The following is a 14,647-nucleotide window of genomic DNA, read 5'->3' as shown; positions in this document are numbered from 1 at the left end:
TGACTAGTAGTCTTTATTGATGTGGCCCCACTAGACAACAGTCCTGCATTTTCATTTAGTGTGGGGGAAAATGAGATTATTAACTGATGCATTTGTTGATTAATTACCGTGTAATCCCACACTATGCTCCTTTAAGCTTACTACTGTAAGCCTAATTACGTAATTGACATTGCTCACTACTGCATGGATAAACAGCAATTTAAGTGCATGCAGTGTTGCATCATGGGCCTGATCTGTAAACTTTGAACCCGCAGCGTGCACCATGTCGATTGTTCACCAGGTGGAGCTGAAAACACAACAACAAGCACTCCACTTCTTCCCGACAACACAAAAGATAAAAAAAATAATTTCTTTTTGTTTGAATTTTCTTATTCAGACATGTAATAAACAAGATCACACATTTCAAAAAAACAACTGAGCGAGAAAAAAAAAAAAAAAAAAAAAAATATCAACAAGTGACAACCAACACATTTTTTGATTCTTTCCCACTTTTTGCCACGACCAAATAACAAAAATGTCTGTCCGGACAGTTCCCACGAGTCCACACAGCTAGTCCCAGCTAGTGTGGTGGACCGCGTGGGACCTCTGACACATTAAAAGATGCTAACAAACTAAGAGACATAGCCTGTCCCACGATATACCGAGACCATAATATTATCATGCCATGACAGTTCTCAGGATCTGTGCTAAAATGTAAAAGTAAAATTCTTGACGATAACACTGCTATGATGGATAGTACAACCACATCAAAACATTGTAGTACAATATTTTAGAAATATCCATTTTTATCTGTGTAGTATTCTACAGGTTTCATAAGTTAGTGTGGAGTTAGGTTGATCTATAATTGTTCTGCTGGGGGGGGGGGTATAGTATTCTCTAAAGCTCCCCCCACTTTGCTACGTCAAAATGGAGGAATTCAAACAGTTTCTGAAGTCCGTCCCACCGCAGACGATCGGCTTACACATGTCCAAGAAGTCAAAGCTCCTTTCTGTCGTAAAAGCACCATGCTGTGTCCAAACTGGGTCCACAGAGAGGGGGGAGGGGGGGGGGGGGAGGCAGAACAGCATGACCACCCTCCGGTTTTCCACTGTGACGCCGAGCAGGTGCAGCCCTGTTTGTGCAGCAGAGATTCAAAAGGAGAGAATACCAGTGTTGTTGTTTTTTTATAGCTCCTTAACTACCATCTATATTCAGTTGACAATCCCTCATTTCACAATCAACTTTGTCATCTGAGACAAACTTTACTGTTCCAAACAAAAGCAGAAGTGTCATGATGTGTGAGGATCTGTTCCCTCATCTACGTGGGTGCGTTTCGCTCTGTGGGAGTCGTGTGATTGACGAGTCACCACGTCGGTGATTGGTGACACCTTTTTGTCCGCGTCATGTAGTCAGAAGGTGACAGACCAAGCTGCATGAGGTGGTTTTATTTTTTGACAGCGTGAGGGTACGGTAAGTTCGCCAAATCCACTCACAGAAACTAAGCCCTGAGAGACGGATTTTAGCAAACTAGCAGAGATTTATGAATATCAACATCCCTTTGGATTCATTTGCCTGGTCTTCTGACTAATATTAGCTCCATATTTCCCCATTGTTATAGTGCTAGTTTGATCTGTACCAACAGAAATCAGAAACCTCGATCTCCTGTGATTTCATCCCGACATCAATGATTTTTATGTATATAAAAAAATATCACATAATGCAGTTTTGTGTTTACTGTACAAATTGAATGAAAAAGAAGATTGTATCTTGCACACAAACTGCACACTGGGGGTCGACCGATTATTGTAATTATATTCAGCATTTTGATGGTTATTGGTATTTTTTTAAGCCTTTTTGCAGGTAAAATAATGTCATTTTTAAAATGCGCTCCATTGGCTGCGATGCAGTCACTGTCTTTATTTTTTACTTTACTTTGTATTTAGTTAATATTTTGTTCAACGTCATAATAATGCTGCTTATAGCTCCCTGCACATTTGGAGTTACGGTCATGTTATAAGGTTTTAAGAGTTAAGAGTTTGCGTTATTGTAAATTTGAACACCTTTAAAAAAAAAAAAAAAAGGTAAGCAGACAAATATTGATTTAAAATATCAGTTAATGGTCTCCTAGATTAGTAATAATCGGTATCAGCCCTGTAAAAGCTATATTGGTCGACCCCCAACCAAAAAGAGGGGTAGCGTAGACTGAAAAAAAAACAACAAACACCGGTATTATCCTTTAAGTCATACACTATATCTTCCCGCACCATTTTTAAAAGAGGGCTTTTTTTTATCAAAACTTGCCAGATGCCCTTGTGCATCCTTAACAAGCATTACCTGAACTAGTCAACCTGCTCCACAAATGACCCAAAAACACCACGCGGTGCTCGTCGGAGGACAGTCGCTATGCTGCGTCGAAAAAGAAGAGTCCCTCCACAGCTGAGGCAGTCCACAAAGGTTTGCTGGGAGGTTGAAGGTTCAGTGTAGGGACACAGAGAGTGTGTGAATGATGGTTTGAGTTCATAACGGGGGAGCTGAAGACCCCTCAGACGGACGATTCCACAAAGAGGTCAACGGAGGGGCTGCACATTTCCTTTAACGAAAAAACAAAACAAAAAAACTTGACAGGCATCTGAAGGGAATCCGTGCAGAACCATAACGCTCATCCAAACCTTTATTCAGACAGATCTCAGGTCAGTTCAGAGGAAGTTCTTCGTCAGAATAAAACTGCAGTCTTAGTAAATATTCTACTACGGAGGTTTGGAAAGTGCAAGGGATCCTTTTCAATGACACCAAATGTCCAAGTGAAAGTGTCGATCACTTAAAATGTTCGATGCCGGAGCAAAAAGGTCTTTCATATTGCTTTCTAAATGCAGAATTCCAGTGCTGAGAGTATTTTAAACTGATTTAAACTCGCCAAATCTGACGCGTTTTGGTCACAATTCCTATTGAAATTGTGATATCCAGAAGAAAAAGAAAGCAAAACGTTTTTTAAGTCAGTGATGTGCAGCTCTGTAAGTAGAGGCAGCCACGCTGCCAGTGACCTGTTGGCTTGCAGATGAGATGCAGGCGGAGGCCAGGGGGGTTTGGTGACTCAGTGGGACTCTCCGTTGACCGAGCTCCCCTCCCCTCTGGGTGAGGAGGAGCGGGAGAGCCCCTTTTCTGTGTTCTCTGAGCTGGAGCCGTTCTGGCTGTGGTGGTCGGCGGCGGACGCGGTGCTGGACGACGTCGCCGAGGTGGACGAGGGTTTGGCCTTCTCCTTAAAGTCCGTTATGATGACTGTCAGGTCCCCAACCGTCACCTCCAGGTGCTGGGCGCTGCTCCGGTCGATGTTTTTTAACCTCGGCCTGGTGAGGGGAGCGGGAAAAGGTTTTAGGGATGGGGTTGGAAAAAGCAGGATATTTTTAATCAGCCCCTTGTGAAACACCATCTCTCCCATTTTTACCCAGGAGTGAAAGCACCTTGATCTTTTTTTTGCTACAAAGTCAGTGCAAAAAAACAAAAAAAGCCAGACGCTGCTTTGAAATGTATTTCTGGTGTTTCCCACCCTCCTCACGTCTCTCGTTTGAAATACTTGATGAGCTATGACAACACATCAACCTCACTTCAGGCGGCAAGCGCAAACACCATCTATAGAATAAAGTGTTTATTCATGCATCCCTGTAATATCTGATTCCCGTTGAATCAGATATTACCCCCCCCATCAAACCCCCGTGTCAGCTTGTTTACCTCATCTTCTTGTGACTGTTCTTCTTGAGCGCCGGCTCCCTGTCACCCTTCTCCCTCTCTACTCTCTCCTTCTTTTCCTTTTTGGGCTGCGAGGGCAACACAAACTGCTGCGTTACCTGCTGCTGCGAGACGAGCTGGGAGACGGGACGAGGCTTCCTGAAAAGGGGGGGGGAAGGGAGACAGAGAGTGTGGCAGATTAATGAGAGGGAAAATCACAGCGAGCACATGGCTTTATGCTCGCGTACCACCATAATCAAGAGCCAATAATCACTGCCAGGGCTGGTTAGGGTGGTGCCACTCAAGTGTTCTTAACGCTGGCAGCAAGTGGCACCGCACGCCGAATGCACTCCGAAAAAAAGAAAAGCCCTCAGCCATCTGTGAGAGATATGCAGGCGTACCTGCACAGGCTTGTTTTAGGGCGCAAGGGGGATAAACATTGACATGCCGAGATCTGTTGTGTTCAACACAAAGATGTGTCGCGAATCATAAGTGTGCAAAAAATACACCAAATTCAGAATGCATGAGGCGAGTTTTCTACTTCTTAAATGTGAGGCTGTAAAAGGAGAGACGTGACATCAGCTGATCTTAACCCCAGCACATTTATTATTACACCCAAGTTATTTTTCCCCCCGTTATTCCCAAATGTGGAATGTCCCATTCTCTCCTGCACTGCAGTCTTTGTCTCTTGTAACTCCGGGCGAGGGTGCAACAGCCGTAAAACATGTCACCTGCCGTTCTTTTTTTTCTTTTTTTTACAACCGGCGGATGCTGCTGGGGCACGATCCCTCACCGGCTCTCCATCAGCGATCACCGTCTGTTGCGTAATTATATTTCCTGTGATGGATTTTAAGATTTCAGATTCATAGATCACACTGTGAAGTCACGCTCCGCGGTTTGTTATTGATGGCGGTGGGGGGGGCGGGGATGACGCACCTTTTTTTTTTTTTTTTTTTCGTACGCGAGCGCCGCAGAATGTTAAGAGGGCAAATCCAATATCGGACAGAAAGTGGAAACACTGTTAACGAAATGTTCCTCCTCGCAGTCACATTTCCATCCTCCACGAGTGCCTGCTGTCTCAAAAAATGATACATTATGCAATTGGTCTGGCAACAGTTTGCATGCGTGAAGGCTGCGATCGTATTTCTGTGCAGGAGTGTGTGTGTGTGTGTGTGTGTGTGTGTTTTGGGGCTGGCAAGAGCCCTAGCCGAGAGGCGAGTGTGTTGAAAAGGCCATCTGTTGAGTGAGCCTACACATCTAGTGCCGGATTTTTTCGACATGCAGTTGCATGTATGATGCGCCCGTGCACATCGCAGCGTGCGCCCAAATCAAAAAATGGGTGCTTTTATTGAGGCTCGAGCATGTGATTGCACACACACACACACACACATCAGTGAGCCGATTAAGCATGAGGGCATGATGAGAACAGCAGAAGAGCACAATGTGAGCCCTGTTGAGCAGACGCACTTGTAATCCGAGCTAAAAATTAACACCGAAAACAAACTCGCCGGCCCGTTCCTGCTTGTAACGCAAGTGAAGCGTCGCATCGATGCTCTCATACCGTGACCGTGTGACCTCACCTGCGGGTGAACCCCTTTCGCAACGTACTGAAATTACAAAAACCCCGGCCTCCAGGTGCTCCCGTGGAAGAAAAATCTCCTTTTTGCTCATGCCTGATGTAATTACAGTACGAGGGTGAAAGTCGGTGCGAGCACAGGGTGAACAAACGCACCGGACTTGACAAAATCCATCCACGAAATGAGTCCGAGCACCTGGCCAAGTGGTGTTGTGCAATGCGCCACATTGCTGCCAAAAGGAGCATTTGTGGCCTATTTAGTTTAATTTAGAGGCTTCTAGCCCATTTTCCAAGAGGTAAATATATAAAAGGCAGGGCTGCTGCTCTGTCTTGTTCTAAGGGCAAAGCTGTTGTTTAACAGCTCTGGGATGACCTAAATTGGGCAGCTTCAAAGAGTCAGTTTTTCTTTTTCTTTTTTCTTTTACCGGAGCTATCGCTTTGCCTTCACAGAAACATGCACGATGCTAGCGAGGCTTGAGCGAAATGCAAATGGGTCTCTTGGCCTACATAACCGTCTGATAGGGAGGAGATGCCGAGATCCTCTAATATGTCTGTCTTGTCAGCACGCCGCTGCAGAACTGCTGACACTTTTTGAATAAAAGCAGAGACCTCTCCTCTGTTTTCCGGCTCAAGTCGTTTCCGCGGATGCTTGACATCCCCTTTTTATTTTAAACTGGTACAGTAGAAATGTCTGGTTTTCTGAATTTGCACGCAAGAAACAAGCAACCGTCACAACAGAGCGGACAATTCTGCCCTCAGGGGGCCAAACATCACCAGCTCCCAAAATATAAAAAAAAACAAGACGAGCCTCCATTCATAACCTCCTTTTCGACTTCTGTTAAAGATGTCATTATGCGCTTGTACGTCTCCTGTGATTTACTGTATGTAATGATAATTACTACCATCTCTGTGTCTCATTAATGCAGTAAAATGAGCGCTGTGTGTTTGGCTTGATGTGCGATCAAGAATAAAAAAAAAATACCACCTGAGGCAAACTGTGCTCTTTTTCTATTTAAAACTAAACCGTCTGTGCCCGGCAGTGATTGGAGGCTATAAACATATTTAGCACAATCCTATCTTCTTCATGTATAACAATGAAGTAGATTTTCACGAACGGAGGCGGCTCAATAACCTGGAGGTGAAAGAGGAGATGAGCTAATATCACTGTGAGGCAAAGCAGCAGGCCTAAACAGAGCTGCCTCTGTTAACCCAATCAAACGGTTATTATCTTAGCACTTAGGCCTCTCCGCTGCTGGCCTCCATCTGGAAGCCGAGAGTGTGTATGTGTGTGTGTTTGTGTGCATCTATTGATTACAACAGGACTTTCTGTGCCTAATGTAATGGCCTATTCTTTCTGACATTAATACCGCGTGTTGGAACCGTTGTTCCGATCAATAATTTTTGCTCCACTCGCGCCATCTATTCCGCGGCGGCTAATGGAGTCCCACGCTGGGAAATTAGGACGTTTTTACAAGGAGGGCTTAAACACACAGCGTTGCATTTCCCTGCAAAGGAAATCATCATAACGTCTTTCTTCTGATTCTCTTTTAATGTAGCCAGTAAAAACATACGGTCGACCTACGTGTGCTTGTTAATCCATAATAAATCGGCGCCTGTTGCCGCCAGTCCTTCCTTTTTAACCCATTTCGTTCACTTACAATCAAATTTCATTATATTATAAGATTATTCTTATTACATTTCCAAAGCATAAGTGCAAAACACTCCACCGTCTTCTATTTTGCTTCAGATCGAGCAAACAAAATAAGCATAATTGTGCTTTTAGCTGTGCTGAAGACTGGAGTTGGGAAAGTACTTATGTTGCCACTGGTCTCGCACACATTTCACTGACAGGGGAAACTCTGGCTGACCCCTTTGCAAATATGTCACACACACACACCGTCTATCACTATCTCTCTCCCTCCTTCCGATTGCACCCGCTGACCTCACACTCCTCCACCAACAAAGCAGCGAAAAAAGAACCAAACGTCCGCCCCGGAAGACTGTCTCCTTCTGGTCCCGATTCGGTCACATAACAAATTCAGTGGGTGGTCAAATTATGACTCAGGATGGTTTGACCGTCAAGTTTCTGCCACAGCGGGCAAACGGGTCATCAATACCACAGCTCGCAGAGACGGAGCAGTTAAGACAGATGGTGCTGCGGTGTGTGTAGGAGCCAGGATCTGTTTATAGACGGGTCAGAATAACCTTTTTGTGAACGGACCAGAAAAACGGAGAGTATGAGTGTGCTAGTGTATTCACATTTATGATCCAGTGTTCCCACAATGCTGGAGAGTCCATGTAATACCTTGAAAATCAAGGATTCATAATAACTCTTTTTTTGCTTTCTACCAAAGCACGCATACAAGTTATCGAACCACTAGAATTGTATTATGTTTTTGGTGGACAGACTCTAATAAAGCTGAAAACAAATCAAACCTCTCAGCTCGTGTGTGCAAGGACAGAAAGAGTCAAATTTATGTGAAGTGAGTCTGGCTTTGAAAGGGAACGCCTTTGTAGTTTTGGACGTCTTTTATTTATTATTTATATACGTTCAGAGCTCCAAAAAGGTATCCCAACGAGGCCATTATTCCAGGCATTCACACTTCAAAACGGGGACATTGTGTGATGAGCATCCGGCCCCACAGGACCAACCGGCGGACTGCAAATAAGCGGCGGAGTGCGCCGCTATAAACAAATCTCATCTCGCTGCTCTGTGATGATTGTAAGATCATTGTGAAATAGCTTATTTTATGCCCCGTTGAACACTCCCAATCTAGGTGTAGGTGTGTGTCAGGTTTTCTATCAGCGGGTCGTAGGCTGCTCCCGCGAGCTCCTCCAACCCCGATGATTAATGTCTCTTCCTGCCTGTACATGCTACCACCGTGTGTGCGTGTGTGTGTGTGTGTGTTTCACAGATGGCGCTCCGTGTCCTGTGGTTTATGACACCTTCTACAGCCCGCTAGCCACACTACACCGCATTCCCCTCTCTCACATAGGCACGCCTGCACACACACACGCACACACACACACACACAGCAGTATGTCATGCATCAGTGTCACTGCAGTAATTACAGGCTTATCACGTCGCCATAATCTTGAGCCGCGGTGACGTGATAACAGCCAGCTTCATTGTCCCCGGTGTGCACTCGCCGTTTGTGTGCTGAAACCCGGGCGCCCTATAAGAGGATGTCATCTACATGACGATCCAACGCTGATGGATGACCTACAGTCCGTTGCATCAATCCTTCTAAGTACACGTTGCAGTAATAACGTCAGTTATTCATGAAAATACTTGCCGATCCGGCTCGTAAAACCGGTTTATCCGCCCCAAGAACTATTCCAAAAAAAACTGGAGAATGCAACAACTGAGACGACCGCTCTGCTTTTCTGGGGATGCGAACGCGAGTCAACAAAGAGCAAAGGTGCTGCAGAACAATATGAAACCAAGTCAGCATTTTTGCTTGGTAGTGCGTACGGCGAATGAAAAGCGCGTGACCTCAAGGTGAGAGTTAAACGTGCCGCTCTTTACGAGTCGCACATTTTTGTGTAATCAGATCAGGGAAATGAACACTGGCATTAGGACTGCAGCCAAATAGGGGGCATTTTGGTTTACGTAAATTGGCTTACTCACGAAGGCTAAACGGTTTCTGATTTTAATTTGATTTTGATTCTTTCCCCTGTATAAGGCTGTCAAATAAATGAGTAATTGATTTTATTATTAAAATTAAACTGCATTCTTGTAAGTATATATACAGTATATATATATATATATATATATATATATATATATATATATATATATATATATATATAGGCAGTGAGCGTAACACTATATGGAAGTACAGCTAATTCACACTTGCACACATTTAAGATTTTAACAATTCAGACAATTTAGAATCCACAATCCACTTTGAAGATACACTTAGTCTATGCAACTCACAGCTCAGTGTCTTTCTCACATAATCAGACAAAAGGCAAAGATTCGAAAAGGCAACAATCTAATTCATGATCTGAGCTGATCTACTTTCCCCCCACTGATCTCCTTTGTTGAAATTTTTGTGATAACATTTACATATATTCTTCTTTTTGGTTTAACGCCCAAAATTCACCAGCTAGAGTTCTAGAAAGGGAGAGTTGTAATTTTATATCCTTGAATATCCTTTCTGACTAAATGGTTAGGCAAGAAATAATAACAATAACAGAAATAACTATTATTGGTTTAACACCTCATATACTGTATGTCTTGCCACAGTTCTTTGTTTGTTTGTTTTTCATTTCTATGACAAACAAATGTAATACAAATGCTGGAATCCTGCATGAGACACCAGACACATACTGAAGGCTAAGCCGCATATTTTAAAGGGTAGATCAACAACAACTGAGCCGATTGCACAATTACAGCCACCATTTCTGTGTCTGCACACGAACTGCGAGGGCGAGCTGACGCGGGCGGATGATAAAACAACATCTAAACAGCCAGATGCTGACAGGTTGCAAGCCGGGCCAGAATGGCTCGCGCTTGTTTAGGTGGAGCTGCCGAAAAGAGCCCATCAGTCAATCTGTCACCGAGAGACGCCCTAGGTTAAGTTCAACTCCTGGAAAGAGGAGGAGGAGGAGGAGAAAACGGGAATGGCAGGGAGAAAGTGGAGATGAGAGCCAAGAGGCAGGGAGAGAGAACTAATCGGGGTATGATCAAACCCACTGTCCAGACCTGCAGGAGTATAATGCCGCTAAACAAGCTCCTGAATGCAGAGTGTGCACATTTTCCCTGGCGGGTCTGCCCTGTCAAGAGCTTGGGCGAACAACAGATGCAGGTGGTGCAGGCTAGACACCAGAGAAGGTCACACACACACACACGCCGCTCTATTACGCTCAGCTGTTAAACCCCAAACCTAAACACGGTCCTCAGCCAAATACGAGTGTCTGTCAGCGCCACTTCACGTGACAGTTTCAGCGTATTCTACTCCAAACACCAGACGGAGGGGCATTAACTCTGAAACCTGCAGACATTAAGATGACACCCTAATCCAGGACAAGTTGCGATGGGTGCGCAGAGAGGCCTTCAGTGTCATGCACAAAAGGTAGAGTATTTCAGCTAATGTAGGGAGCCCACCTGTGACCTCACACTCATTCACTTCCATCCATGCAGCTTCTTTCCAAAAGGCTGGCACCGAAAGCCCAAAGAGTCGCAGGAAAAGATGAAATGTCTCTCCGCTTTTTTTCCCCTCTGCAAAGTTTTTGCGGTAATGAGGCTGCGTGATGTGGTGTGATCCCAAAGCTCCTCTAAGACGGCTTTAATTAAATACTGTAAGCGAGCAGCTTGCCGTGGAAAAACAACATATTATTGCATATTCATCTGCACAAACAACTGCACCGGGTTTTTGCAGCTCGTGTGCATTTTTGTTCTTCATTTTTTTTTTTCCTTCAAAAATATGTAGGTGCAGAGAGAAAATGTCAACACTCCTTTCCGTTACGCTGTGCAAACGCAAAGTCCCGCTTGTTGTTTGCTCAAATTTTGACTCCCTGTAGCTGCGCAAGTTTTTCCGAAGCCGCTGACGGAATTAGCGTGAACGCCAGCCAGTTCCCTCTTTTGTCTCCCTCTCCTTTTCACTTCACCTTCTTCCCCGATAAGCGAGTCCAATCCTGCTGACGCGTCCCCGTTCTCAGTCAAACTCGCTTTCAATCAGCCGCCAGCTTCGGGTCCCCCGCAGTAGATCATCTCTCCGCATCAAGAGGCATCTAGGCGAGCGAGATCTGCTCAACCTCACCTTCATAAAACATTCATCTCTTGACACCTATCTGCAAACTCTCCTGCTCCTAAAATATTTTCCGTCCTGAAATGTTCCCTTTTTTTTTTATAGCATCCATCACCTCTAGTACCTGCTGATCCTATCAGGGGGGGGAAGTGATATTTTAACACAGTTATGTTGTGTTTTCAACCTGTGACAAGTTGATTTAAGCCGCTCTCGCAGTGGCTGTCAAACCTGTGACCTTCAGGCTGGTGGGACGGCCTCCCTCTCTAACCGCTGGACGCTCCACGCGTGTGTCGAGCATTAATTCATTACCTCGCAAGCAACAGCTCAGTCATGCTTGTTTAGTAACCGGCGAGGGGGATCGGCCATGTCCTACATTGATATTCTGCATGTCGTATGTCCTTTCCCACCTCTGGCTTCGCTTCCAGAGAACTCCACGTGTCGGTTGTGTTCGCTCGTTAACGGCCGAGACCACCTGTGTGGCCATTTTTTATCATTTTTGCTGCAGTATTAGCCCCCCGCGTAGTGGTGGTTTGGCCTTCTGTGAACAAAAAAAATGAGCATGACAGACCCTACTTCCACAAAAAAAAAAAAAATGTCTGCAGCACTGCAGCTGGGAAATAGGTTGTTAACGTTAAACAAGACCTTCTCGCGGACGTTTTTCTACATTTGTCAGGGGTGTAGCGAAGGAACTCTCGGTCCTCGCGTCCTTGCCAACTTCCCCCAGAAATGTCCAGATGGGGAAGACAAAGAGTGTCAAAGCTTTTGGTGACGCGAGGATTCACGACAGGTTCTTGGCAAAGCTGCAGGCCGCTTGTATTTACGGAAGCACACACAACACACACACACAGTCCCTGGAGTGTCCTCTCGACAATCAACGCTCAACTGCAATAAGCTGAGCCCTATGACAACAGTATGTCTGCGGCTCATTCGCTTTGTCTGCGCGAGCGGCGATTGTGCACTTGAGTGCGCAATTCACGGGCGTGCGTATTAAGAATCTGCGCGTTTTGTGTGCGAAATATGCACGCGGTCATGTGTGAAATTTGCATGGTGAGTGCATCTGTAAGCGTGTGTGTGTGTGTGTGTGTGTGTGTGTGTCTTGATGACAGCGGGCTGATTAAGCTGTTGCATAGTAATGAGCTATGGCTGTCTGTCTGGCAGCTGCTCTGACAACCTCTTTTCACAACTAGCCCTCCCACACACATACACACACACACACCCACACACACACACACACACACACAGGCAGATGAGTGCACCGACACAAGAAATACCCCCAATTCTGGGGAGAGGAGGAGAAAAAAAAAAGGCATCAAAGCTGACGACTGCACTGATGTGGTGTTGTTGCCGCCGTCGCAGTTAAAGCGTTTGAGGAAAGTCGTGCTAACGCAGGAGAGGAGACATTAAAGAGGGAGATCGTGTAACAACACGCTGTTTCCCATAGCCGGGGCCGAGGGCCACACTTCCCTTCCCCTTTAGCCCTCTTTTTTTTGTTGTGTTTTCATCCTGATAATGACTGCCACTCAGGAATAACAGTCATTTCCTGCCTCAAATCACTGATGTCAGGAGAATTTCCAACCGGTGTGTGTGTTTACCCACATGCAGTGCATTTGCTTGTGTTTGTGTATATGTGCATTGAGAGCATCTATCTCCCCCCCCCCCCATCTGTTACAAATATCTCCGGGGCAACAAGATGGATGTGTGTGTGTGCTTTAAGAGCGATCCCTCATTTTACGGAGGTCAATGTGAACACCGGGGCAAGAACACGGAGGAAATGTGAAAAGAGAAGGAACACGTTGAGTGTGAAGAAAGCCGGGATGAAGTAACATCTTTTTCTCTCTCTCTCTCGCACAAACGGACAACATGATTACAATTATTGCCAGGAAGCTACAATCCTGTTTGTTTATGTTTACTGTCTGCACTGGTAGCAAATAGTAGGAAGGGTTTAAATATCTGAAAAATAAACAGCATCATCCCTTTGCTCGTAGTACAAATGCACAGATTGGCTTAGGAGGAAGGAGGGGTGGCAGTGACATTAAACTGTTCCTCGTTTAATAGTGGGGGTGGGGGGTCTGCAGTCCCCAAGGAGCCCCCCTTTTGCAAACCAAAAAAGAAAGAAAAAAGAGCAAAGAAGTGTGTATCCATCGCCTTACCTTGTTGACGTCCCCTTCCTGACATCACACATCATGCACTTAAAAGCCTCTGCCGTGTTCTTGTACGTGCACACGCTGCAGTCCCAAAACCCCTCGTCGGAGGAGGGCTTCGGTTGACGCTTCGGCCTTTAAAACAATAAATGTACAAACAAAAGGAGAATAAAATTGGGAGGGGGGGGGGGGTGAAAATGAAGGAGGGGGGGCGAAAAGAGATGGTGGGAGAGAAAAGGGGGAAAAAAGGGGGCGAGAGGGGGAGAGAAGAGTGAGTTCAGCTCGCATCCACGAAGGCTATCGATGGCAAACATCTGGGTAAGCCTATAGGATTTAGGAAAATCATCTGCAAGCGCGCTGTGATCCGACACTGTAATTGGCGATGAGGTTTTAACACCCGCGCGCGCGCGCGCAAACACACACACACACGCACACACACTCACCCGCACGCGAACACAGACACATGCGGTGCGAGAGGGAGAGAGAGAGAGACCGTGGAGAAAACCCATTTTTTTTTTCTCTCCCGTGCGCTCGTCGATGTCCGCTCCCCTCTCCTAGCTTGAATATCGAGGACGCGCCGACTCGGTCGTTACCTTGTCGGACTCCTCTTGTCGCCCATGCCAGACCAGGGTTTATCTGGAGGTACTGAGACGAGCAGAAGTCGTGTTATTTCCGATAATTTTAGCAAAGAAGCGATGCGCCTGTGCCGCTCGGCTTCCAGCTGTCGTGGAAACTCCGCTTGGGGAAGGGTCACGTGACTCGCCTCGGCCAATCAGACGCTGGATTACTTCCCGAGGCTGACATTCCTCTTGATGAATCTATGCCGCCTTCGCGTACCAGCAGGAAAGCTCGTAATTCTGTGCACCAGGGTTGTTAAATATTAATTACGTTGTATGAACTGGTTATTATGACAAGCCAGTTCAAAACGCTGTTCTTAAGACGACCAACGTATGTACGCATGTTTGCACACCTTCTGGAAAAAATAATACTGAATGCAATATTTTCTCATTCTGCGTTTGATTTAAATGTTACTGCGCATGCTCTATTCACCTCGGATACAAATACACATTGTAGCTCATGCACAAAATTGTTCAAAAACTGCAAAAAATTGAAAAATTGAAATGTAAAACCGAACATTAACGTCCTGTACACAAAACACAGTCTACAGTAACGTGTTACATTCATGATTACATAATGCATACTTTTACTACTGCTCGTCGCATCTGAGATAAATATATTTCTTTGCAGCAGTTACCTGTTTATCCATTCTCCTTTTCATGAGCCCTGCGTGTGTATTTAGTTTCCGACAGCATTTAAATGCAGCAATATCCCAGTGTTGCATCTACAGCGAAGTGTGAACCGATCATATCAGTTCAGCGTTCTGGGAATCGCCTCATAGCCCCTGCAATCGTCGCATTTGACTTGACGATTACAGAAATGCCGCAGCAGTTTAGAGCACAAGCGTGCGAAAT

General features: G+C 45.4%; 1 protein-coding gene across 1 annotated transcript; it reads right to left on the bottom strand.

Annotated features, from left to right (window-relative positions):
* Positions 1-1,221: 1,221 nt before the first annotated feature.
* Positions 1,222-13,923, bottom strand: yaf2 (YY1 associated factor 2). The gene is made up of 4 exons (XM_084038322.1): positions 13,769-13,923; positions 13,185-13,310; positions 3,706-3,861; positions 1,222-3,323 (listed from the first exon to the last, which is right to left on the bottom strand). Exons 1-4 carry the CDS (start codon positions 13,792-13,794, stop codon positions 3,071-3,073), a joined length of 561 nt encoding a protein of 186 aa, XP_083894448.1. The 5' UTR covers positions 13,795-13,923; the 3' UTR covers positions 1,222-3,070.
* Positions 13,924-14,647: the final 724 nt, after the last annotated feature.

The sequence above is a fragment of the Eutrigla gurnardus genome (assembly GCF_963514095.1).
Source record: "Eutrigla gurnardus genome assembly, chromosome: 21".
Taxonomy (NCBI): domain Eukaryota; kingdom Metazoa; phylum Chordata; class Actinopteri; order Perciformes; family Triglidae; genus Eutrigla; species Eutrigla gurnardus.
Note: the sequence above shows the minus strand (reverse complement) of the source record. Positions and strands in the feature narration are given on the sequence as shown.